General features: G+C 42.9%; 1 protein-coding gene across 5 annotated transcripts in view; it reads left to right on the top strand.

Moving 5' to 3' along the window:
* The first annotated feature begins 738 nt into the window (after positions 1-738).
* Positions 739-26,684, top strand: part of EPC1 (enhancer of polycomb homolog 1) — a 69,143-nt gene continuing 43,197 nt past the window's right edge. Inside the window, exon 1 of one of the 5 annotated variants that reach the window (XM_050708808.1) lies at positions 739-831. Coding sequence is in view for 3 of the 5 variants with exons in the window: in XM_050708806.1 (XP_050564763.1) it covers positions 21,079-21,231 (153 nt within the window). In the remaining 2 variants the exon portion in view is untranslated. Of the gene's footprint in view, positions 832-20,768; positions 21,232-26,684 lie in introns of those variants that run through there. The other 4 variants (XM_050708806.1, XM_050708807.1, XM_035545324.2 and 1 more) reach the window with 4 other exon arrangements.

The following is a 26,684-nucleotide window of genomic DNA, read 5'->3' on the forward strand; positions in this document are numbered from 1 at the left end:
CTCGCGGAAGGTAGGTGGTTCTGCGCGTAAGGAAAGCGAGGATTTCGCTGGGAATTCAAGCCTCCCGCTTCCCAGGCTTTGCTTCGGGCATGACTGGGGCTTTTCCAGCCGCCCGGGGGGGGGGCTGAGGTGCGGCGGGGCCGGGGGCTGGCCCCGGGGTGCCCCCGCCGCCGGGCCCGGCCGAGGGATGCGCTCCCGGGCACCAAGTTGCTGCGGGGCTGCCGGCGGGGTGGGGCGGCACGGAGGGAGGGAGAAGGGCGAAGTCTCGGCGTTATTTGCTCCAGCTGCCTCTATTTATTCGTTCTCGGGAGGCGGCTGCTGGCGTTGGGAAAGAAAAAAAAAAAAAAAAAAAAAAGGTGGGGGGGGGGAAGCGAGGCGGGGGTGGGCTGCGCGGAGCGAGCCGTAGTTTTGCAGTGTCACCGAAATCCAGCGCTAGACTTTGGTCCTGGGTGGCTGGAAGGCGGCTGGAAAATGGCACGCCGCATTTTTCCAGGCGGTGGCGGTGGAGATGTTGGGGGGGGGGGGGGAGCCGGGGGCGACCGTGGCAAAGTTGTGACCCCGGTGGCTCCCCCCCGGCATCGCCCGCAGAGCCCGGGGAAGCCGCCGCCTTCCTCGCCCTCCAGCCAGGCGGGGGCGGGGGGAGGGACCGGGGGGGGGTGGGAGAGAAAGTCTGACTTTTTTTTTTTTTTTTTTTTTTTTTTTTTTTGCATTTGCGAAATATTTTAAGGATGTTCGGGGAGCCCTTTGCGGCATGGAGGTGGCTGGCGGTGGGAGAGCGAGTATGCGGTCCATATTGTTCCAGGCGGTCTGCAAGGGCTGCCTTCTCCGAAGGTAAGTTTGGGGTTTTAAGCGAAAATATTCGTGGGGGTTTATTTTTTATGTTTTTTTTCCCGTGTGTTCGTGCTGTGGACGGTTCGCCTTGTGCTGGCGAACAAAACAGAGCCTTGTATTTTTCTTAGCTTTGATCTCGTGTGTATTCTACCCAGCGATGTCTCCTTAATAGCGACTATTGCTAAAGTCAGTTTTGCTTCCTCTTTAAAATTTAATGCACGCCGAGCTTACCAACGATTTAAGTTCGATTTAAGGGTGGAAGAACTCGGGTATTTTTTTGAGATGGACTTGGCTTTTCCTTCTGGCTTTTGATCTGGGGGGTGGTTTCCTTACCGAGTAACAAACGTAGCCCCGGCCGAGTGTTTTCCCGTCTTTAGAAATACAATGCAGCCCTGAGCCACACGGCAGCACATTATGTCGCTGCTCGGCGGCGGTGGCCGTGGCGAAAAGAGTTTAAAATGCCATTTGCGATGGCTCTTGATGGATTACTTTGGTCTAAACTACGGGGGGAAACTGCCCTTGGTATGGCGGAGGTGGGGATTGACATAGCAGGGTTTATATGAAGTTATGGCTGTTAGTAAACCGTGACCTTTTTATTTACAAATTAGCGCTGTTACGGCAATTAGCTCCGAGCATTAGTTATATAAAAGCTCTCGTTTCGCCGCTCCCCGTTTGGATGGCTGGCGGGGCGGGGGGGGGGCGTTTTATTTCTTTGCCTTTTTCCCTCCTAAGAAAGGTACATTTGGGAGACATTTTGTAATTTTGGGCATTTTTCTCGGCGCATTTTCCCTCGCACGGGGAGGGGGGGGTCGGAGGGGGGGGGGGTGAGCCCCTTTTTGTGTTGCGCCGAGCTGCGGCGGCGGCGCTGTGGCGCTCCCGCACGTTTCGGGCCCTGGCGGCAGAGGGGGGGACCCGGGGGGAATTTGGGGGGATCTGGGGGCAGGTGGGGTGCTGGCAGCCCCACTACATCCCCGCCCCGGAGGTGCCCAGAGGGGGAACGGCGGCCCGCAGCGGGCACGACCTCACCCTGCCGCCGCTCTGTGGAATGGAGCTGTTTTTTTTCTTTCCTCCCCCCCCCCTTTTTTTTTTATACCCATCCACCTAAAGATCATTTTTTTTTTTTTTTTTTTCTTTTCGATAATGAGATTCTCGGCCCCACCCCCTCCCCGAGCGATTTTGCGGTGGCCGCGGAGGAGCTGTGTGTAGCTGGGCTGCCGTGCAATATGGAAGGCTGCGCTCCGCTCATTGTGCGGCTCGCCCATTGTCTGCCTGCTGCCAGCTCGGGCCGGGGGCCGGCCGCTGCTGCTGCTGCTCGGCCCCAGCGGGCCTCCTTCCCCTGGGCTCCCACGTCCCCTGTCCCTAGGAGCTGGGCTTGGGAGGGGACTGTAAAGAATGGAGAAACGTGACCCGTTTCTTCAGAGTGGAAAGAGGATTCACCTGGAGTGGGTGGGTTTCTTCTTCCCTGTTCTAAGTGGAGCATGAGTTTACACAGATCAGTCGATCCATCCATCTATATCTCATTCTGCCTTCTTTTCCTTTTGTTACAATCTACACCTCACCTCAGTTCCAAGCGCAAATCTTTCAGAAGGCTCTCTGCTAACAGCCATGTTCAGTGTTTAAGAAAACAGGAGTGATTAATGTTGGAAGAAGATGGGTGGGAAGACACAGCCAAGCCTATGAGCAGAGCGTACATTAAAAAAACTCAACAGGTTCAGGAATAAATTTAACGTTAAATCCACCACGCTTTTAAGGCATCCTTGTGGCCATTATTTTGGAGTAATATGAAGCTAATAATTTTACAAACCTTTGCATCTTACACCTTAATATGTTTATTGCTTTTAAAGAATAAATTTGACAAGTATTTTACTATTTGAAAACCATCTTTACATTTTTCTTGTGCATTTTCATCTTTAAAAATGCATTTGGCCTCTTTTTAAAGAAAGTTTGCTGATTAAGTTATTTAGTTTAATGCAAAGTGATGTGCAGCTTCAAGTAATGGTCTCCTTCTCTGTAATGGTCTCACTCCTTCTCTCTCAAAAAAAATGAAGTAAAATTTAATTCTGTCCTAGGTAAATATGTCTTGTAACCTTCCTCCAGTAAGAGGCATTTATGTTCGAGACGGCAGTCGTCTTCCAGGATCTCTTTTCTGTCAGACAAGATCTGCTTTTATCAAGTCTTGGTTGCAGCATGGAGCCCCGCTGGCCCATGAAGGTTCGTTATGAACATTATGTCTTCAAGGGCCTTGTACTTTTCCTAGATCCAAGAGTTGTATCAAGCTATGGGCCTTCTGCGAAGAATTTTGGACGTTTTCCATCTCTGAAACCAGGTTGCCAGATCACAAGGTTGGCACTTGAGGTTACACCAGTAGCAGTAAAGCCACTTCTTGAATCTATTATAGTAACAGTAAATCTTGGAGAATCTCTGGGTCATTCAGATTTAAGTAATTCTTACACAACTTTGCTTTTCTTCTTTACGTTATGTAGACCAGTGTTCAATTTGCTCATTCACTGATAACAATATTGAACAAATGATAAACTTCTGAAGGCAATTTCATGTTTCTGCTCCTCTTGCCATCCTGGACTATGGAAGTGGTGACTTCTTGTGACTGCAGTGTGTGCGTGCAGGCCACAAGCGAACTGATTGCTAGTGATCATGCTGCTGAGAGGCAGCTTCTAGCTCTGGTCAGCAAAAATATGAATTCTGCGTAGAAATTTGCTATTTTCTCCTCTTCGGGCAGGGCTATTATTTATCATTGGTTGTGGTTTTGCAACTTTGCTACATCTTATGAAAGCGTCTATTCTCACTCTTACCAAGAAGTTACAAGGTAAGAGGAGTGAAGTGCTGATGTTTCGCAACTTGGTGGTTTCCTCTCTTCTCTCCTGCTTCTTTTTTGAGCCATTGTTGAACAAGAAACAGTTCCCAGCAGATGTGTTGCCAACGAGGAATAAGAATTGATTAAGATTTAGTGTTCTCTCAGAGCTAAGTCACAACTAATTTACTTCCTGCATCTTCTGCAGAAATGTCTGGAAGACGCATTACTGAGGAGTGGCTTTGCCTCGACTGCACGTTTCCCAGCCCCACTCCTTCTGAAATGTCTGTGCCTGTCTGTGGAATATCAGGATCTAAAACACAAGAGGTTGTAGGTTTTGTTGTTGTTTTTTTTTTTTTTGGAGGGGATCTTAATTTTTTTTCCCTATATACCCCTCCAATTCTCAGACAGCAAAACTAATATGATTTGCTTGTAATACACTTTACCTTTAACCTAGAAACTTTGTGTAGACCCCATACACCTTTTCAAGATATTTGGCTCTCTTGGCTTAAAACTAATTGAAGTATAGCATCCTACCATAAACTAAATAATCTTTTTAAGATATTAACCCATCCTGACCGATCAGCTGGACCTGTGATCAATCAATAGGTTCTGCGTGCCTTCATGACGTTCCTCCTACCAATATATTACTAGTATTATATACTCAAGTAAGAGACAGAAAGTAACGCTGTCTGGCTGTAGAGGTGCAGATGTATATTACAGACCCCAGGCAGATCTAACCAGCTTCCAAAGTTAGCCAATAACGATGTGAAGACAGCTCCCCAGATGTGTGCTAGTGGTGTAAGAGAACATCACCCGGGACTCAGTTCAAATCACAGCCATCCATACCTCCCGATGTATTCACTCCATATATCACTGTTCCCTCTTTTCCTGCACGTGGTAACGTACCTTGATGGCTTTGACTCCTGGCTGTTCCCTTTTGAAGGTTTTAAACTATTAGTTGATTCTTTGATTCAACACTCAACAAGGTTTAGGAAAGGGGAATAAAAGAGGCTTCTCTATTTTATAAACCCATCTGACATAGGATCTTGTTTCTCACCTTCCTTGTTATCTGTAGTACTCGACATCATACATGTCAGCATCAAATCATAGCAGTGAATACTTTTTTAAAAAACTTTCTTCAAGGGTAACCTGTTTCCCAGCTGTGAACAAAGGATGTCTGTCTTGCTCCAGACTCTCGTTCTTCCATGCCTCTTCCAGACTGCAACTAGTATGGCTCTTCAGTGTTATGCGTCAGAGGAAGCTGCGTCCAAAGGTTAAAGCATCCTTCCACCTAGCATTCTTCATATTTTTCCTCTTTTATCAAAAGGCTCAAGAAGGTAATTCATGTGGTAATAGAGGTCCAAATCCGGGAGACAATCTAGGATTGTAAGTGTTTTAGTAAATATACGTGGGTGGGGAAAAAAATAAATCAGTGCTTTGAAATAATTTCTCTGATTTGCTGTTGTTCACAACAAAGCAATCTTGTACGCTTTTGACACTTACAACCAGCGGTTTCAGCTCCCCAGGGCTTCTTTAGATTCTTAAGTCATGTTTCGAGTATATCATATTACCACTGGCCCTGGCAGCAAGATAATATATCGGTACTATATGTTTCCTTAATAGGATGTTTTGTTCATAAGCTTTTCTATTGATAATAGCTAGAGCCTAAAATTGGTGTGCAAAATTTGACCCTTAAAGTGGGCACTGAAGTGATTAAAAATTACATACATTTGCTAAAAATGACTCTTTTTACCTACCTTAAATATTTCCCCTATAAACAACAGAGAGAGAAAAGGGAACTGCTAAATATTTTGTGAGTACTAATCCTCGCTGGTTGTGCAGGAAATTGAGATACTGTTATAGAGATCCCAGATGGTAAATGCATGGTTGCTCAGAGGCATACAATACTGTACAACAGAAAACAAAATGTAGGAGAACCCAGGAATAGTGAACAGAACCAAGGACTTTTTCCTCCCAGAGCAGTCCTCTTTGTGTCAGGTTCCATTTTGTTTGTTCTCTGGGAACAAACATATGGCTAGATGTCAAAGTAACAGGCCCGTAAGATGGTGTTAACTTATGCTTCAGTGGATTAACAGTAAGTTATGCTTCTGAGTAAATTGGAATCACTGTATCATAAACGCTTAATGTAGAACTTGCTTTAACTGACTTTAGATGGGTATTGTTAAATCTGTAATGTAATTGCTGAAAAGAAACAGGTTGAAGATTCCATATCTTACAAATAATAACCCAAATATTTTGCGTCTATTTGGAGGTGAAGAACAGTTTAAACTTCACTAATTATCCTGACCAGATCTCCACCTGCCTAGTATGACTAGCTCAGATGTGAATATCCGTACTTAATCAGATAAATTCCACACCCTACTATTTGTTTTCCCCTGACATGTGTGTGATTTAGGTAATGAAAAGTTAGTTCTTAATCCTCTCTCCTATTCAGAGCTTTAACAAACTTGCTAAACATAAGCAAGATCTCCTTGGCCTTAGAGGTATGTGCAGCTTGAATGTTCGCTAACAGAAATAAGGAGGAGTTTTTCATGTTTATTCAAACAGGATGAAAAATAGGTGACTCAACTCTGGGCCTTTCAGCACTCTAGGCATCCCTTAGGTCTTATATTTGTTTACTAGGAATCTTGGTGCTGCTGATACAATGTGATGACTAAAAGAATAATTTCCTCAGAGTCCTTTCACCTGGCAGCTTTTCATCTTCTTTAATGCCAGGCCTAGACGGAGCATATTATAGCCTGATGTATTGGTTCAGGGAGTTTTTTCTTGAAGAAAAATTAAAATTTAATTTCAAAATGTTATAATACAGAGCAATTGTGTTATTTCTGATGGTCTTAAAGGTGTCCATACGAGGCAGAATACCTTGATGACATTCAAACTGATTGCAGCACTTTCTTTGAATTGTGAATATGCAATCAGCTTTTTTTTTTTTTTGATAGAGGGGAAAACAGTTTATATTTGACTCCACGTGCACATATTCTGGCCCATATCCATTTACAAGCACTCAAAGAATGAGAATTCCACAAAAACATGTTCTAATTTGTTTTGTCATCTCTGAATCAATTTCCCAGCTAAAAATCTGCTGTCGTAGCAGGTTAGAAATTCTAGGCAAGGATACTTTCAGATGAGCTACTTTAATGTGAGAAACTGTCTTCCAACCTGTCTTCTATGTTCTTTGTTTTTTTTTTTTTAATTTTACTTTTACATTATTTTAATTAGGTTATGTACTTCTGTGCTAACGGCCTTCTTGAGTTGCTTACAAATTAGATGAAGTTCTGCAAACTTGGCACCTGTGACCTGTAGCTGGCTTGTGCACAGGCCCCTGTGTTAATGGCAGTGGTCTGTCTCTTGGAAGGTGAGAGTGCCAGACAACAATAAAACAAACACACTATTTAAGAGAATCAAGTATCTATCTGTATTGGAGCGAGGGAGAGAGCCTTAACTAGTACTCTAAATAATTTGTGAAGACTGCTTTCCACTTGCTTGTGTTTCTCAGGATGCCCTTACACTGGACTTGAGGAGAACACCTGAAATATATATGGTGTCCTCATCTCTTTTGAAGACTACTTCAGTATCTAAAAGGAGGTAGACTTAGTCTGGATATTAGGAGGAAATTCTTCACTCAGAGGATGGTGAGGCGCTGGCATAGGTTGCCCAGAGAAGCTGTGGCTGCCCCATCCCTGGAGGTGTTCAAGGCCAGGCTGGATGGGGCTTTGGGCAACCTGGTGTGGTGGGAGGTGTCCCTGCCCATGGCGGGGGGATGGAACCAGATGGTCTTTGAGATCTCTTCCAACCCAAGCCATTCTGTGGCTACACAGAATGTAATCTACACAGGGTGACCAACCCCTTAGCCTGTATCAAGTCAGCTTCGGTTTTCTGAGCCCACATATGTTAAAGGCATAGAGAAAATAATCTACTTTCTTCTCTCTTCTCAGGGCAACTTGATTTATCCTTCTCAACTGAAACACTTTCCCTGTCAACAACTGCCAAACTCCCACAAGTGTTTTGCATTCTCTAAATGTTGAAAGACCTCTAACAATGTATCTTCAGGTTAACCCTATCAGTTTTCCATTTTCATGCCTCTGATGGAATCATTTGTACACACACGCACACTCAGGTACACACATATGCATATATAATATCACCGAACAGTCTTGTCATTTGGTTTTGTATTCAGATCTAGCCTCTTCTGCTGGATATGTATATTCAAACTCAGTTCATTATGTGCTCCACTAATAGAGTGGTATTAATTTGAGCCTTCTGAAGCATGTATACAAATGCTTGCATATAAATATGATCATGATTAGTTTGTATCCCAAAGACAAACAATATCTCTGTAGTGTTCTCTCTTATGCTTAATTTAGAAATATAAATCAAAATACAGTGTGTAATGTAAAGGATTCCATATCTGAGGTTGGAATAATCAGTGTTTTCATAAGCTAATAAAAATCCAGAAGTACCATAAAAATCTTCAAATTGAAGACTGAGGAGACAAAAGCTAATCAAGGTAACTAACCATTAAAAATAACTAAAAAAACTTGTACTTCAGGATCCCATGTCTATACGTGAAACATCCCTCAGTTTACAGATTTTCTAAATGTTAGTCTTGCAGTTTCAGACTTTCAGAATCCAGAAGATGAGAGATCTGTCTTTTTTTTCTTCTTTGGAGAAATTTATTGGTTCTAAGTAAAAATGGTATAGCCTATATTAGATGCTTGGTTACATCTACGTGACTTTACTATATTCCTAATATATTTTCAGTAACTCTCCTACAAACTCCACTAGCCACTAGAATTTAAGTGTAACAACCCAGAATTTCACAAGCATCTGTTGCTTGAAAGGAACAGTGCAATCCTATTACTTTGATCTGGAATTTGAGTTTCGTCATACTGTAGGTGGGTAGGTAGGGCCACTGACATTTAAAACCAAACAAAACTAACCAAACAAAAAAGCTTGGATTTGCCACTAACTTCCACCCCGCTGCTCCTCCCCTCTAAACGTGTATATTGGGCAACACCTCTTCGTTCCAAGAGGCAAGTATACTTTCCTGCCCCTCAAAAATGTGAAATCTAGCTAATTCCTATCTAGGTATAAATCAGTGCTCTCCTGAATTGCCTGAGGCAAGCAGATACACAACTTTCATTCTGAACCAGGAATCACAATTTAAAGCATGTGACATGATAGAGTAGGTATCGGCTATAACTCTGCCTTATTTAACATCAGCGATATAATTCTGAAGGTCTGCAAGGACTGGATCATTCTGTCCAGAACGTCTGAAGCACTTGAAGCAACTTGGAAGATAGTGTTTCTATCCTAGGAGAGTAAGGTATTAAAGTAAATGCTTTAAGAACAAAATTTAAAAAGGTAGAATCATTGAAAATTGGGGATTGAATTTGCAATAAAGTTGCAAATACATGCACAGGGCCATGCAATTAACAATTACGGCAGTAAACTTTCTCCAGTTATGCAATGAACATGGCTTGGCCCCAGTACACTCTTTTATCCCTTTATCCCAGCTCAGTGTGTGGACATTGTGGCCGCCTAAGGTTTGTGTAGTGGCGTGGGGGCTTTTTGTTCCTAACTTAATGGTCAGTTGACAGATTAAAGGTAGAGTTCATCGCTGTGCCTACCATTAAACCTAAGTATAACCATCATTTCTATATTTGCTCTACCTTTTTAGCCCTTCAGCTTATTCTATGTGGAATATCAAAGTAATCTATACTTAGCTCTTTGATTAATGAATTAGCAGTTGTGTTAGGTGGCTTTGGTGTGTTTCTTTTTCTTTTTTTTTAATTTGGTGATCTTAATATTTTTTTATTATTATTTTTGGCGAGCCCAATCCTCTGCATTTCCAGCAAGAAAAGGATAAGATTCTTGCCTTTCTACTGGAAATGCACAATCATGTGATGAACTTCACTTGACTCAGTAAGTGTGTGTTATAAACCAGTGTTCTCAGAAGTTCATACTTACGAAAGGGGTGGGTAGCATGTGTGCCAAGTTCAAACCTCAGTTACCGTGGCTTTTTTTAACTGGTATTTAATTATCAGAATAATTAGCATGACAAAAGAATGAATAGTGACTTCTAATATTATTGTTGATTTGCATTTCAGAATCGAAAATGTTTTGGATAAAGTTGCTTTTTTATTGTTCTTAAGTTCTGAAACTTCTACTGAAACATAAACTCCTCTTGCCTGATGACAGCACCCAATTGGTATCTGCTTAACTGGAGGGGTAACACACAAGCTTCTCTTTGTTTGGGTGCATCTGCAGAAACCCTATGATGTGGTAACAATGTATTGTAAATGCCCAAAAGACTAACAAAGTTTAAGGACTACATAGGTAGTGCCTTTTAATTAGGAGCTTCTCAAAAAGTCCTAAAATTTCATTTTTCTTTAAAAGACTTGGGGGGGGGGGGGGGGGGGGGGGGGGAAGGAGCATCAAAGTGCTGTTTTCTACAAGCTCAGCCTAGGATCCCACTAATGCAGTTCCTTCTGTAAGCTTCAGTGAATGTCATAAGGGCAGCCAAATACAAGAGATTGTGGTGGTTACTAGAGCAGTTTTTTACATTCATAATAAACTATTTCATTTTGGAACTTTGTTACTTTTTAAAATTAATTGCTTTACAGTCATTTGCTAGTGGAATAGGAAGAATTGAAATGAAAAATAAATTTAAAAATAAATTGCAGGTGTTCTGGAGGAACAAAAAGTCTGCAAGAGGCACTAAAGACTTACACCTCCTTCTAAAGTAGGAGCATTATTTTAATGTAGTTTATAAACATATTTCCATTAATATTATAATTTCAATTATACTATTGAAATTAAGTGCTTATGCTGAGTGCTAAGGAAAAAAAAAAAGGACCAGTGTCAACATCTGATGTGTTAATCTGCTGGTCTGGTTACTAAGTTTTATATTCAGCATTGAACTTAGAAGTACTCAAGGAAGGGGAAAGTACTCGCTCAACTTAGATGAGAATTGTGGATAACTATAGAAGAGTCTTTAAAAGTTTCAGCTTACACCACAGTTTCAGTAAAGAGAGAAACTTAGGTGAAAAAAAAGTAGAGCATCAGGTAATTCACAATGGGAATTGTATATTTCATGTAAGTTGTCCAGTTCATAATAATATTAATCAACTACTGCATTGGTATTCTAGAAAACCACAAATTCATTTTCTTTTCTAGTGATCATCTCATGAATAGATATATTCCAAACTATAGAATAGAGCATAAAGTCAGACATTTCAGGATTTTTTGTTCCCCTCCTTTTTTTAATTTATTTATTTTTAACTTCACTAAAGAGTTACATTTTACATTCTTAGATGTTATTTTGTGGAATATTTGCTGGAAAAGATGACTAGAGTGTGAATTCAAGGTGTGTCTAGCTTTGTATTTTGGAGGGAGTATATATTACAGAATTGAAGAATAAAGGAGAAACTCCAAATAATTTCTTATAACACTAAGTGGATTCAGAATAGTTATCTTGAACTCTAAAACTTCAAAAGAACTTAAAAAGGGAAAGATATCTCTTTCAATATAGAAGACTCTCAGCACAAGTAATTTTTGTTTCTTTAGCACTGCTGTATCTGACAATCACTGCTACCATCATAACTCGCTTTCCGCACACATACAAAACCTTAAGTCTCCTAAATAACAAGCCATATAAAGGAAGCTAATTCCTTTTGGACAGTGCCAGGGGAAGGGAAAAAAAAAAAACACAACCACCCTAAATCAAAACAAATAAAAACGAACAAAACCCCATACCCTGCAAACTGCTTGTGCTTTCAGATGTCTTAGGCAGATAGAGACTATTTTACCATTCTGTCTGCCTTAGAACAAATGCTGACTGTTTAAAATAATAATCCTCCTTTAGAAGGAGGTGTAAGTCATTAGTGCCTCTTGCAGACTTTTTGCTCCTCCTGTGGAGGCAGAGTGCCTGCAATGTCTTGAAGATCCTAGCTCCAGTTGTACAAGTAGAAGTGTGGTAATAGCTTTTGCTGCTCCTCTGTAAGCTTTTTCTTTTCAGAAAAAGAATTGATTGCTGCTGGCTTTACCTCCTCTTTTGGATGTAGCTCAGTGGCACAACCTTTCAGGTTCAGCTTGGGTTTTCAATTCTGCCTGCAGTAAATTGATTATTCCAGGATTATGTTTAGACAGTTACCCTGAGGATGCTGGACTTCACTTTTGCATATGTATGACTGGTCCTACACGTTCTCCAAGCAGGATTACTTTGCTAAAATGGTATCTAATGCCTTCCACTCAGGTGGAAAAAGGTTGCCTGTTCTGTATGTAATAGAAACTATAAAATCCCACCCATACACAGTTGTAACCAGCCTGTAAGAAAATAATTAATGCTTCATGTATAGACTAGCTCAGACACTAGTCTCATAGGTCAAGGTTTTCAAATATATAGCATATGACAGTTTTGTTGTCCTGAGTATGTAGTAAATTGCATGTAGTTTGGTCACTTTCAAATCCTTTTTGCACAAGTTTATCATTCCAGAATTTTGTGGCTTTCACAGACTGGATCACGTGAGGGAAGAGGGCATTGGCATTAAGCTGTAGCGTGAAGAACAACTTCTAGCACAGGTCTTCTTACTGTTTTTTCCTTCTGATTTATATAATTGTTTTTTTTTTCTTGAGTTGTTGAAGTATCTGATCAGATTCCCAACTTGGTGTTCAGTGCAGCTTCATAAGCAGGTGTCCTGATATGAATGAAGGGGCAGTGTTGCTACAGAGAATCATAGAAACAGAGTGGCTTGGGTTGGAAGGGACCTTAAAGCCCATCCAGTTTCAACCCCCTGCCATGGGCAGGGACACCTCCCATCAGACCAGGTTGACCAAAGCCCCATCCAGCCTGGCCTTGAGCACCTCCAGGGATGGGGCAGCCACAACCTCTCTGGGCAGCCTGTGCCAGTGCCTCACCACCCGCTTAGTGAAGAATTTCCTCCTAATATCTAATCTAAATCTCCCATCTTTTAGTTTAAAACCATTCCTTCTTGTCCTATCACCATCTGTCCATTTAAGAAGCTTTCCAGCCTTTTTATAAGCCCCCTTTAAGTACTGAAAGCCTGCAATAAGGTCTCCCCAGAGTCTTCTCTTCTCCAGGCTGAACATCCCTAGCTCTCTCAGCCTTTCTTCACAGGAGAGGTGCTCCAACCCTCTAGTCATCCTCATGGCCCTCCTCTGGACCCACTGTAACAACTCCACATCCTTCGTGTGCTGGGGGCCCCACACATGGATGCAGTACTCCAAGTGGGGCCTCACAAGGGCAGAGCAGAGGGGCACAACCACCTCCCTCCCCTGCTGGCCACCCCTCTGTTGATGCAGCCCAGGATGCAGTTGGCCTTCAGGGCTGCAAGCGCAGACTGCTGCCTCATGTCGAGCTTTTCACCCACCAGAACCCCCAAGTCCTTCTCTGCCGGGCTGCTCTCAGTGGGTTCTTCTCCCAGTCTGTCCTCATGTCTGGTACTGCCCCGACCTTGCACTTGGACTTGTTGAACCTCATTAGGTTCACATGGGCCCACTTTTCAAGCAGGTCCCTTTGGATGGCATCCCCTCCTTCTGTTGTATCAACTGCACCATTCAGCTTGAGAACTTGCTGTGTCACCTGAGAACTTGCTGAGAGTGCCCTCCATCCCACTGTCTGTGTCACTGATCAAGGTACTGAAACAGGACTGGTCCCAAGACAGGCCCCTGAGGAACACCACTTGTCACCAGCCTCTACCTGGACATAGAGCTTTTGACTACAACTCGATGGCTGTAGCCATCAGGCCAATTCCTTATCCGCTGAACGGCCCACCCTTCAAATCCATCTCTTTCCAGTCTGGAGATGTCATGTGGGACCATGCCAAAGCCCTTACAGAAGTCTACATAGGTGACATTTGTTGTTCTTCCCTTGTCAATTGATGCAGTCACTCCATCATAGCATGGCACCAGGCTGTCTCACATCACCTCCTTGTCCTGTGTGTGCCTTGACATTGCTTCCAGGAGGATCTGTTCTGTGATCTCCCCAGGCACAGAGATGAGGCTCGCCGGTCTGCAGTTCCTGGTTCTTCCTTTTTACCCTTTTCAAACATAGGAGTGATGTTTCCATTTTTCCAGTCACCGGGGGACCTTTCCTGACCACCAGGACTTCTCAAATATGATGGAGAGAGGCCTGGCAGCTACATCGGGCAGCTCCCTCAGGACCCTGGGATGGATGCCGTCAGGACCCAAAGACTTGTTCAGTTTCATCAAACCTACTCTTTGCTTACAGTAGGAGGGACTTTGCTCATCCAGCCCCTGCCTAGAGGTAACTGTTGTTAACAGTTTTCCCTTCTCGTTTGTCAGAGGGGGTACGCTCTCCTTGGCCTTTCTTTTCAGACCTGTGTACCTCTAGAATCCTTTCTCGTTACTCTTTGCAGTCCTTGCCAAGTTCAGTGTCACGTATTCTTTGGCTTTCTTGATCCATTCCCTATGCATCTGGACAGCATCCCTGTGTTCTTTCCAGGCCACATGTCCCTGCTTCCGCTGCCTGTGCACTTCCTTCTTACATCTGTTTGACCGGCTTCCTGCTTTCCGTGCTTGATTTCTTACACGTGGAGGTGGGGAGTTCTTACGCTGTAAGAAAAGCGTCCTTAAAGATTTGCCAGCTCTGATCAGTTCCTTTGTCCCTAAGGACTGTTTCCCAGGGAACCTCATCTGCTAGGTCTTTAAATAGCTGGAAGTTTGCTCTTTGGAAGTTCAGGGTCCTGACTTTGCTCTCTGCCAGGCTGATATTTCTTGAGATCAGCAACTCCGCCAGGGCATGGTCGCTGCTGCCCAGACTGCCTCCAGTCTTAGCCTTTGTAATGAGTTCATCTGCACTGGTGAGCACCAGGTCCAGTAACGCTTCTCCTCTGGTTGGTTTGTCTAATACCTGCACCAGGAAGTTATCTTCAACTCATTCCAGGAGTCTCCGGGATTGCTCACAGCCTGCTGCGTAGCTTTTCCAGCAGACATCCGCGTGGCTGAAATCCCCCGTCAGGATGAGAGCATGAGTGCAGTGCTTCTTGCAGCTGAAGCAAGGGCATGCCAACAGGCTCCCCTTGATCGGGTGGCCAGTAGTACACCCCAACCACAAAGCGTCCTGTATTGGTTTGGTCCTTGGTGTTTACCTATTGGCTCTCAACCTGTTTGTAGCATTTTCTCAGAGGCAGCTCTTCACAATCTATTAATTCTTCAACGTAGAGGACAGCGTCACCACCCCTCCTTCCCTGCCTGTCTCTTCTGAAAAGTTCGTAGCCCTTGACTGCAGTATTCCAGTTGTGTGATTTGTCCCACCATGTTTCTGTGGTAGCAATTAGCTCATAGTTTTCTAACTGCACCGTGGCTTTCAACTCCTCTTGCTTGTTTCCCAAGCTGCATGCATTGGTGTAGAGGCACTTCAGCTGGGCTCTCAGCCACATCACCTTTTTAGAGGAGCCCTCCCTATTTCCTTTAGGACCATTCTCAAGTATTTCCCTGCTGCTTCCTAAAGTGTTGGTGTTCCCTGGTTCTTCCCTGTCACTCAGAACTACATCTCCTTTCCCCCACTGAATCTAGTTTAAAGCTCTGCTAATAAGCCCAGCCAACTTGCTGCCCAGAATGTTCCTGCCACACCTGGCCAGGTGCGTCCCATTTGGTGTCAGTGTCCCAGCTCACAGATCCCAGACCCCTGAGGTGGCAGCAGCCACGTGCCAATCATTCACCTGATCTGAAAAAGCAGAAAGAACAAATCGGCAGAGCGGAGAGCAGGACTGTAGTATCTTAAGCCAATGTTGTTAATGAAGGCAGCACACTATAAAACCACAGTCTTGTGCTCAGAGCCTGTGAAATGACAGAACTATTGTTCATTTCAGCCTGTCTTGTTTTGTTAACTTTATTTTACACTAGGTAATGCTGTCTTGTGACTTCCTTCATGTAGTTGTAAAATATGAAACCCGTTGATCAGATGGTAATCCTTTATCCAATTTTAAGTATGGGCACTTGCAACAAAGTGTTGGAACTTCAGATTTTGTTGTCATCTTCTGTGTTTCTGTTCTGAATGTTAAGGACAGGTAGTTTTGTTAGGCTGCTTTACTAGACATTTCTCATAAGGTACTGTTCATGAGACTAGCTGTTGTGGGCTTTATGGTGGAAAAAATGCTCATGTTTAATGCTTCTGAGCTTCCTATTTTATCAGTGATTTTTTTTTGAGATATAAAATTATGCAGCTTTGGAATCTAAAGGATTGCTTCTACCCTCTATATGTTGAGTGGGAACAGAAATAGAAGATTAGGTGTTGTATTATCCCTTCTCTGCTCTATTTTGTATTCCAAAGTGTAAATTAAAGGTGCTTACAAAAAATAAGTAATAAAAGAATTGGTCATGCAGTACATGTACCTTCCCATTCACTACAGGAACAAACAAAAAAATGTGTGTGTGGGTATGACAAAGCACTTTCTCCTGATAGAGACAAAAAGTGAGGAACAGTGATTCACTTGGTCACTACTTCAAGTTATGATTCAATAAGAACTTCAGACAAGCTTTGTACCTGTTGCATCTCAACTGTGAATGCCTAAAATAACTGAGTGAATATACCACATCATTCTTTGAGATACCAGAGCTATGAGACATTAAATTGTCTTTCAGAAACTGCCAGAAGTTATCACAGGTGTTTTGTACCAGCTTTGTAGTGTGGTATCTGAACACTTTACATGTTTAACAGGTCCATTATTTCTTTTATAACAGGTAGCTGACATCATCAGATAAGGTGAAATTTACTATGACTGACACCAGTTCATTTATGATTGACATCTTTATGTTGTTAAGGTAATTTCTACAATGTGCCTACTTACTACTGTAGCGTGAAACTTCATAAAATGAAGAACATCTAGTGTCATATTTGCCTGCACTTACTTCATTTTAATCCAAACTCCAGTTAGTTGACCACGATGACTTAAAAGAATTTAGCTATTTGTAATGATATGAAACATAAACAAGCACAAAAAGATAGCTGAGAATCAAATTTGAACAGAAGAATCATTAGCAAATGTAAACCAGGAATATGCTTACAGAATCCATCATCTCTTACCATAGAACAAAAGAACCACCTATACTTTTCCAAAGAGTAAATTATGGAAAGAAAACAAAGGATGGGAATTTCCTAAACTGCTATTTCATAATATGTGATTACTGAAAACAGGGGTGGGCAGTAATACTTTTTTTTTTATCAGTTCAGAGTAGTCAACCATAACAAAGCTAAAAGACCAAAAACACCTTATCAAGTTTGCTATATAATTAGTTGATGAGTGAGCTCTACAATAGTAGAAACTGGGTATAAAGTAGGCTGAGTGGAAAAAAATAAACATTTGCAAATATTTATGGATAAACAAGTTAGTATATAATCTAGTGTACACAGCCTATTCCTCAGTTTATGAAAACATGGTAGCATCTTCTGTAAAAACTCTTTTTAAATGGTTGACAAGTGAGAAAAATGTTTTACCCTTAACATATTCTACTTTTAAAATCTGCTACAGTTTTAAGTAGGCACAAGAAAAGTAGGGCCAGAGAAGATGCATATATGTAAAGAGTCAAATGTACTGGGATTTCTAATCCTAGCTTGACTCTGGATTCATTTTTTTTGGGGGGGAAGGCAAGGAAGTAATCTTCCAGTGAGGCTGGAGTGTGGAATGACATAGATGTTTACTGCTACTACTGGCTATTGCTGTGAAGATCTATTTTTTCAAATAAATATGCGCTCCATAAAACTAAAACAGAAAACTCATATATGTAATATCAGCCATTATATTATACAAATCAGCCTCTGTACTATACTTGTTTTCAACTTTTAGCTCTTTTATATTACACGTGCCTTTTTATAATATACCTCCTTATTAAAAAAAAAAAAAAGGTTGAACTGTTGGAACAGGAGACAATATTAGGCACCTGTTCAGAAGACAACTCATGTTTAAATAAACTACTGAAAGTCTTTTTTTTTTTTTTTTTTGACTCTGAGAAATTTTAAACCACAAAAATAAATACTGAAATTTGTAAAAACCTGTTAAATGCTGCGTAGAACTTGGAAACAAAAATAGCAAGCTAAATAATTAGGCTTCATAAATCTGAGTTAGATACTCTAACAAGAGACCCCTGCCTGTAGCTACATAGATCAAATTGTTGGATCTCCTCCCTTAATACATAATCTTAATACATAATCTTAATCCAGTAGTTTTGACTGAATATTGAAATCAGCTTATATTTCCCATCCAGACAGCTGATATATTAAAACTGTTGTACAAACTTCTTTCAGTTTAGTAGAGCTTAACTATTTTGAGATCGCAAAAACATAGCGTTAGAGGCATTTCTTTGATACTCCAAAGAACTATTTTAATCAGTTTGTGAAAACAAACAAAAAACACCGGGAATTCAAATCTCTGTATTTCTTTTACATTTCAGCTTCCTTCCAGTTCATTAAATTTCACTTTTTAGAACAGATACCGTACACTTTCTCAACTTTTAAAGTAGAGATGGACTGGATTATGCTTGTCTATCATGTTGTTTGTTCATTTAATAAACCAGACAAACAACATAGCAGATAATGGTTCATCTTCTGTATGCTAAAATTTAGCCTAAATGTATTTATTTATTATTTTTAGCATTAAAGAAGAAAATAGCACTTCTCTCCAGAACTAAGTTTACACTTACTGATCTTTTACTGAGAGCTGTCAAAGCCTTTTGGTCATTATGCAAAACAGGATACCAATTTTAAACTGACAACTGTCATAGCAAAGTACTGATGTCTACAAATGTAATGTAAGCATTTTGGTAAATGCTACAAAAATGGCAAAACTTAAAATATACCTACATGTGCTAACTGAAAAGAAGGTAAAATAGAAATATCTATCAGTCTGTTTAAACTCCTGCCTCAGAAAAGTTCTATACTTTTCCTATTATCACCTTGACAGAAGTTGGTGCTGATGTCAAATTGATTTGGAATATCCGTGCTTTCAAATCGCACTTCTCATCTCACTAGCAAATTAATTTAGGTATTTTTTGAAGACTAATCAAATTCTGCTACAAAATCTGTTTTATTGGTAAAATAATAAAAGCTGATGAAGCCAAGAGCTTCAGGCCAAAAACTTGTCTTAATGCATGCTGTCCTATTTGTATCTAAATGTTATTGTCCATTCTGTGTGTTCTGCGCTTTTCTGAAGCCTGTAGTGGGGTTAGAAATGCAAAGGTCCATTAAGGATAAGTTTAAACTTGAGCATTCTTTCTTTATAGTTCAGAATGTCTTCTGTACTTTGCTTTTCATTGGAGAGTCATATTTAATTGCCTTGTTTTTTGCTTAGCTGCCAGGTATTTCATTTTCAGTTAGTGTTTTAGGTCAAAGGAAATCTATGATAGTGTGTTGCTATTTATTTATTGTCATTGCATTATGTCTGCTAGTTGGATAAAATAAATTATTCAGTATTTGTGGAAAACTGTAGATGTTTTATATGCAACTTATTTTAGGATTCTTTACGATTACTATTTCTAGCTAGGGACTGCTTAAGCTTTAAAATGAGCATAAAAAGCAATGTGCAGTTTTCACATCTGGTTCTTATGTAATTACTGAAATACAAATTAATACAATGATAGTCCTTAGTTCATGCAAGTATACTTAAAAAAAAAAAAAAAAAAGGTATTTTTCTTCTTTTAAAAAAAAGTAACATTCTTCCTAGGAGCTTCCACTGCATTACCTATTTGCAATACAGATTTAAAAGGTGATGAGATTAAAAATAAATACTTTTTGTTTGTATTATAGGCATAATAGGTTTGAAAAATTACCAAGTGAATCAAGACTTCTAAAAAATCATTTTGTTACACTTATGCCCTGTTTCCTGAAGTTCTATTTTCTAGGAGTAATATGTGGTAGAAGAGGAACAGGTTTTGTCTACTGATTCTTATGTAACAGAACAAAACTATAAGATTTTGCTTGAAACGTGGAGGGATATTGAAATTCAAACAAAACACAATTTTCCGGTACTTTTAAAATTAAAAGCATGTGATTTATGATTTAGGTGTAGAACTGGAGTTACGTTGTGATATAACGCAAAACCCTAACGTGTTCAAGTACTTGCTGCGTTCCTTAAATAGCTGGCTGTAGGGATGGGCAGGGGGAAAGGCTTTTTTGACATTTGTAAGGCTGCTTGGGACGACGTGGGGCAGAGTAAAGAGACATTACTGAGATAAGTGAGGCTCTAATTTCCCATCCTTTGCTTATAGCAGAATGTTGCATCAATTTAATCAAGTCATTGCGACGTAAACTAGCTTACCTAATGAGACATGTTCCAATTAGTTCTAGCCTCTGCCTGTAACGAGCGTGCTTGAGCGGGTAACCGAGTGATAACTTAAACCCCAGCAAGGGTTAAACTGCTTCACGTGCCCGCACTCAGCAAGTGCAGGACAGAGTTTTCTGAAAAACTCGGAGAAACCGCGGAGCCGCTCGGCAGGCGGCCGCTGCTGACAGCTCTTCGCGGGTCTCCCTCAGCCGAGCGCGGGCTGGTGGCGCTGGGAGGCTCGGAGCGGGGCCGGGGGTGCCGGTGGGACCGGTGGGACCGGGGGGCTCCCCTCAGGTGCTGGGGGCTCGGTCCGGGCTCGGGGCGCTGCGGCCGCCGCCTCAGGCGCGATCCCCCCGCTGTGGCCGTTGGCGCCGCGCCCTGAGGGGAACGGGGCGAGCGGAGCGCTCGGCACCGGCTGCACCGCGAGCCGCTGTGAGGGTCGGGGGCGGCTGAACCCCGGTTTCCTTTTCCTTTTCCCTGGTTTTACCTCAGGGAGGCTCCGCTGGGGTGGGGGGGGGGGGGGGTGGGGGGGATATTTTACCTCAGGGAGGTGCGTGCGTGTGTGTGTGGGGACGTTCGGTACCGGCCGAACCCCGTCACCACGCGAGAGCGGCGGTTGCTTTCCCCAGCGGAGCGGCGCCGTGAGGAGAAGCCCCCCGCGCTGCCCCGTCCCCGCACCCGCCGCCTCCGCCCGGCCCGGCCCGGCTCGGCTCGGCTGGGCTCGGAGCCCTCCCGCGCTGCCGTGCCCGCGCTCCTCCGTGCCCGCGCTGCGCGCGCTCCCCCCCGGGCGGCGCTGTGCCCGCGCCCCTGCGCGATGCAGTGTGGGAATGGCTGTGGCGCTGGGGTTGGCTGAAAGAGGCGGCCAGTCGAGGTTTAATGTCCGCCATGTTGGCCGTGGCGTATTGAGCGGAGCCGGAGCGGCGGAGGAGAGGAGCCAGCGCCCAGCCCAGCCGCGCCAGCCGGCGCCGCCGGGCCCCGTGTCGGAGCGCGCCCCGCCCCGCCGGGGGAGCCCCGGTCTCTCCATGAGAGCGCTCGGCGGGGTCCGGCTCTCAGCTCGGAGCGCTCTTGCTGTCGCCCCCCCCTCCCCAGCCGGAGCCGCCATCGCCGCCTAACATGAGCAAACTGTCGTTCCGGGCCCGGGCGCTGGACGCGTCCAAGCCGCTGCCCGTCTTCCGCTGCGAGGACCTGCCCGACTTGGCCGAATATGCCTCCATTAACCGGGCCGTGCCGCAGATGCCCACGGGCATGGAGAAGGAAGAGGAGTCGGTACGTGAGACCCCCCCCCCCCGGCCGGGTCCCTCCATCCCCCCCGCACCCGGGGCCCCCACCTTCGCCTCTGCGCAAGCACAAAATGGCCGCCATCTTCTCCCCGCTCTCCCCGCCCGCCGGGAGGAGGGGGGGGGGAGGCTGAAAGCGGGGGAGGAAGGCTCCGAGCCCGGCCGCCCGTTACCGCCCCCCCCTCTCCCGATGCCTTCCCTACGCCCCCCCCCCACACACACACCGCTCCCCCCCGGGGCGGCCGGTGGCCCCTTCCGCCGGGCCCCGCTAGGCACAAAGGGGGTCACGTGATCCCGCGCCCGGCCGCCATTTTGTCTCCCGGCTGCTCGGGCCGGGCCTTGTGCGGCAGCGAGCGGCGGGGAGGCGGGCGGGCGGCGGGGCCGTGGCGGCTCTGCCCCGCTGGGGGGCGCCGCCGAGCCGGCCGCGGGGAAGCCGGGGAGGCCGGCGCGGGAGCGCGCACGGCTCGGGGACGCGCAGCCGAGACCGGGAGAGCGCAGGGGGGTTGGGGGTGAGCGGGGGCGAGCGTTGTGTTGTGGCCCCCCAGCACGCGTGGTGGTGTGGTGGTGGGCTTAGCGTGGGGCGGGCAGGGCGAAACCGGCGTCTGTGCGCTGCCGGGAGCAAGGAGGGGGTCGGGGTAGGTTTGTTTGGGAGTCCTGGGGGTGAAGTTGGGGTGTGGAAGCGCACATGTCAGTCTCGGAGTCAGTCCCGACATACTGACACGTTTCTCGGCGTAAGAAAGTCTGAACTGGGCGCCAGAAATCCACCACTTCCTCTCAGTTGCGCTGTCTTAGTGAAGCATGAAACTTAGAGCCTTTGCAGCATCAGGTCCCCGTAATAATTCAGTCCCCACAGTCTGAGATGTCTGTAACATTTAATAACCCCTACCGCTAAAGACCCTTGCTGAGTGTTTCTGGACTGTCATGCTGGTAGTTCCTCGTGTCTTCTAATTATTCCCTTAGTATACTCTGTTTTCTGCATTTATGCATTAAGTGCAGCAAACAGGCGAGAACGGTGGAACTGCAATTATGTAAACAGGTTTTGAAATCGTGATGAGAACAAATGTGACAACTTCATACCCTTTCAGTTTTGCTTGCTGTCAGGCTGCCATTGTCCTTCGAAGGTGATGGGCTGTCAGGTTCCTGTTTGTATTTCTAGATGTAGTAGCAAGCTTTGAGTTACTTCTCTAAAACTTAAAATACATAAATCTTCCTTAAACATCATCTTCTGTTTGTGGTGCTGTTGGGCTAAGTTAACCAGTTCTGTAAATTTTAAGGAAAGCTCACGGAGGTTGAATGTATTCTGCACAGTTAGTGCCCTTTGCATGTGGTCTCCATTCAATAACTGCTTTTCTGCTGTTTTTTTTTTCCTGTTATTGTAAATGCCTGCATTCTAACGTAACTTATATAACATTTCAAAGTTTGTGCAAGTCATAACTTTAAACACCCACAGAAATACATATTGTGAAGTATTTTTTTTTTGTGTGTTTTTTTGAAGTGGTAGTGTTCAAAACTTTATCGTGATATCCTTTTAGTAGTAGTGTTTAAGCAGTAAGTAGTTATGCTTAGATCCTCGGTTCGTTTGATGCAGTAGCTGTACTCTGAAGCAATACCTATAGATTCTGACATGAGAGAGCACCCTTAGTTTCAGCTTGCACCAGAATTTCAAATTCTGTTATGTTTGTTAGTCAGCAAGTATCTGTGCACGCGTTTATTTACATAGAAATGTCAGATAACTTTCGCTTTCACGTTTGCATTGCAGTTATAAATCCCAGGGATGGAAAATTATACGGGGTAACTCTATAGCTTCCATAAACCCACAGATATGTGTCCTAGCTAAGGAAGAGGTAGTCATGAGCAAGGGAAGATTGTTCAGCGTTAATTATGACTTCTTGTTTCTGTGGTTAATGGGATGCTTTTGTTTGTAGAATCAAGCTTTGAGGGTTAAACTCCAGAGTAGGTCCAAGTAAACGCTTTCCACAGCTAAAGTTTGCTCATGCCTTTGTTCTGAACACATGTGCATGCACAGACACACCCGAGAGAAATCTGTTTGCCATTGGTAAACACAGGTGTCTTCTTGAATCCTTTTAGGAGCTTCTTACATAAAGCAGTTGATTTTAAACTCTTCCCACTTCATGTTTCTGCAAACTTGGTAGGTTTCCTTCTTTCTCACGTATCACCCCAAAAAGCTTACTCCTCAGCTTTGTACTGTTGCTGACAACATAGAGATGTGGTGGTTCGCTAAAGTTACAGCAAATGTTTCAGGCTTAATACCCTATTAGGTTCTCTTCCCTAAAGTCCATGCCATGAAGGATTTTTGGAAAGTTGGAAATTGTATTATGTAGCAGCAGAAGACTTGGTTTTGATTTTTTTTTTTCTCTAATACTTAAAATAATAGATATTTTACATTATCAGTTTCTTTAAGGACAGATGGCAAAGTGTCCGTAAGAATCTGGGAGGAGGGGTGACTTCCATGGGTGTGAACAGCCATTTATAACGTATTTTATAAATAGAATTCTAGCATTGCCTCGAGTTTTGCATAAATCTAATTTTAAATGAACACACATTTGGAGTTAAGAGCTCTTCTCTTGACTAAATAACTTTCCCTAGGGAAAAATGCAATCAGAGATTTAATACTCAAGCATCAAGTCAGAAGATATTTAAATGACTAATTAGTGTTTTGATGCACAAAAAGGAATATATTTTGCTTCCCTTTCATCTTATCTTTCTCCCATCCTGTTCCTACAAAGAATAAATATGGAAAATAGTGTATCTTCATTATTGCAACTTGAAACTTCAGATGAGCAATGCTGTTTTGTAAGAGTCCTCTGAAGGCCAAAAAAACCTTGTCAATTCTAAAGTATGCAACAGATAAGAGGGATGTAGTAATTGTTTAAAAACAAATGACAGCAAAGGACCTTAAAGTGATGTTAATTCTGTTAACAAGTAAAGTGTACCTTTCTGCTTAGTAAGTCATAAGTTCAGTTAGTGGTTTTGTTTGGAGGCAGAAGACTTAGCTTTTTACTTACTCCTGGCACACAGGCAGTGGTACTTGGAGCTATCAACTGATAGTTCTGACAGTTGGGTTAGCTCCAGAGTTTGTAAGGTAAACACACAGTGGCTGTTGCTAAATCTAAGAGACTGAAAACAATCAGGAGATGCATGCATCTGTTAAATAATTACAACCAAAGCCTCCAAAATGTGAGGACATTTCTTACGCAACACTAAACATCCGCTGCATTATCTCAGTCTTGTTTTTGAGCAAAATGCATCCTCAGCGCAGTGATTTTAACAGCCAGAGAAGAGGTCACTGTTAATACTGTAGTAATGCAGATTCAGGTAACAAGTTCATTTTAATTCAAAACAAACGGCCTGAATAAGGAAGTAGATGGTGGCAGATTCATTTACCTTTTGGGAAGAACTTATCTTTAAAGATGGTAATTTGTGACAGATTTTTTTGCCTTTTTTTTTTTTTACTGGAAATTCAGATTTCAGACTGGAACATAAAGCAGGCAGCTGGAAAAAGAGAGCAAAGATAATGTTTCTCAAGTTACTTCAGATAAACTACTGAAAAAATCATACAGTCTGAATCTTTTTAGCTTCTTCACTAACTTAAGTTTCGCAAAGGAAGGGTGTAGCTTTGCAAGCATCCTAAACTTCGTGGCTTTTCCAGCCATACCAAGGAAGACTTGTTTTCCCTGCCTTTTTTTTTTTTTTCGGAATGAAAGGAGATAGAACAAGCACCTTAGCCTTTAGGCTCTCTTACATCAAAAACAGAAACTTAAGATGGATGGGTTTTTTGGAGGCTTTGTAGCTACGTTCAATTTTGTAGAAGGTTTTTAATGTATTTTCTTTCTAAAAAGATATTACCTCCCCACCCCCTCTTCCCCCCAAGAAAAAGAAGAAAGCAATGTTTTTTTTGAAGCACCTCAAGTCAACACTTGTGAGTGTATTTAACGCATCAAGACATGTGAACTTCTTAGGATCTTTAGTGGAAGTACTGCAACAACAAAGGCAATGTGTGAGCTTAGATACTTGTAAATAAGTGCTGTGTTACACATCATAGAAATGGATTACGTAAATAGGAAAACATGGCTACTTTAATGAAATTTCCACAGTTAATGACAGTCTCTATTCAGTGTGGGTATGGAAAATAACCTGCTTTTTTTTTCTTAAGTTTGTTATCCTGATGTGAATGCTGATATTACTATGGTTTTACTAAGGATTTGAATGTTATGTTTCCATTTAGCCTTGTGTACGTTAAAGTTTGTACATGTTAGATGCAACTTTTCCATCAGGTAAAATCTCTAAATCCCAGTGTCTCTGTCCTTGGTGTTCAGGCAGGGGAGAGTATATCATGCAAGCCGTGGGAAGTCCTGTTGCTTTATTATGTTACTCTTAACTTCCTCTTCTAACTAAGTGTGAGGGCTAGTGGTTAATCTCTGCACTCTTCACTCAGCAGTAGCAGCTTCCTTGTCCTACTAGATTTCTTCCAGGTGTGATGCACCGTGTAAAGTTCTGTTCTTAGGGGTCAGGATTTACAGTTCCATGTTGGTTAGTTACTAGTAGCTAGGTATCCAGAAAAGCTAGGCACCCAGAGTCTGAAATTACAAGCTGCACAACTGCTTTTTCATTTCTTACTGTGTTCTTTTTCAGGTGTGTTATAATGTAACTAACAGGTTGTACAGAAAGTGGAATGAAGTCTGCAGGTGCAGTTGTCAGCTGTAAAAACAATTATACTCTGTTATCTGGTGTTTATCTGTCAAAATAGTTTAATGTGTGCTTTTGATCTCTTCAAATCCATAGCTGTAGTTCTCTTCCCTGCCCCAGCTTGAGAGATGTTCAAGAGAAGCTTATTTGATAAAATGCCATTATTAAACATTCTTAATCATTTTTTTCCTGATATCAGCATGACCATCCAGTGTTTCTGAAATGTTATATACAACCTGATGATGATGATGCAGTGTTCATTCAGATGCTTTGAAATGCTTAAAATGTATTCTCTAATAGGGCATCTCTAACTTAGCAAAGCAGTGAGTTAATTCACATTTATGCACCTTGACCAGGCTCAAGAATCATATCCTCTGGCATAGCTCTTCTCCAGGGAGTGCACACAGAGAAAATAGGCCTTTTTTCTCCCAAATCCGTGCTGGAGGCATTGGGAAGATAGCATACCCAGACTATATTGTTACTGGAACAGCTGTTTTCCACCTTTTCAAGGGAAAAGCTGGTATGGAATATAGCAGATGAGGCCTATGTCACCATCTCGGCTATGGTGAATTTAAAAATGAGTGAATTAAGTGTGTAGCTGAGGTGTAGTGAGTCAGTGAAGGAAAGGTCTTGAGTTACATACCTGAGTTTCATTGAAAAGATCCTATTAGCTTTTCTGGTCAGGACATTCTTACCGCTTAAGAAATCGCATTCTGTCAGTGCTTCAATAAAAGT

The sequence above is a fragment of the Cygnus atratus genome, chromosome 2 (assembly GCF_013377495.2).
Source record: "Cygnus atratus isolate AKBS03 ecotype Queensland, Australia chromosome 2, CAtr_DNAZoo_HiC_assembly, whole genome shotgun sequence".
Taxonomy (NCBI): Eukaryota; Metazoa; Chordata; class Aves; order Anseriformes; family Anatidae; genus Cygnus; species Cygnus atratus.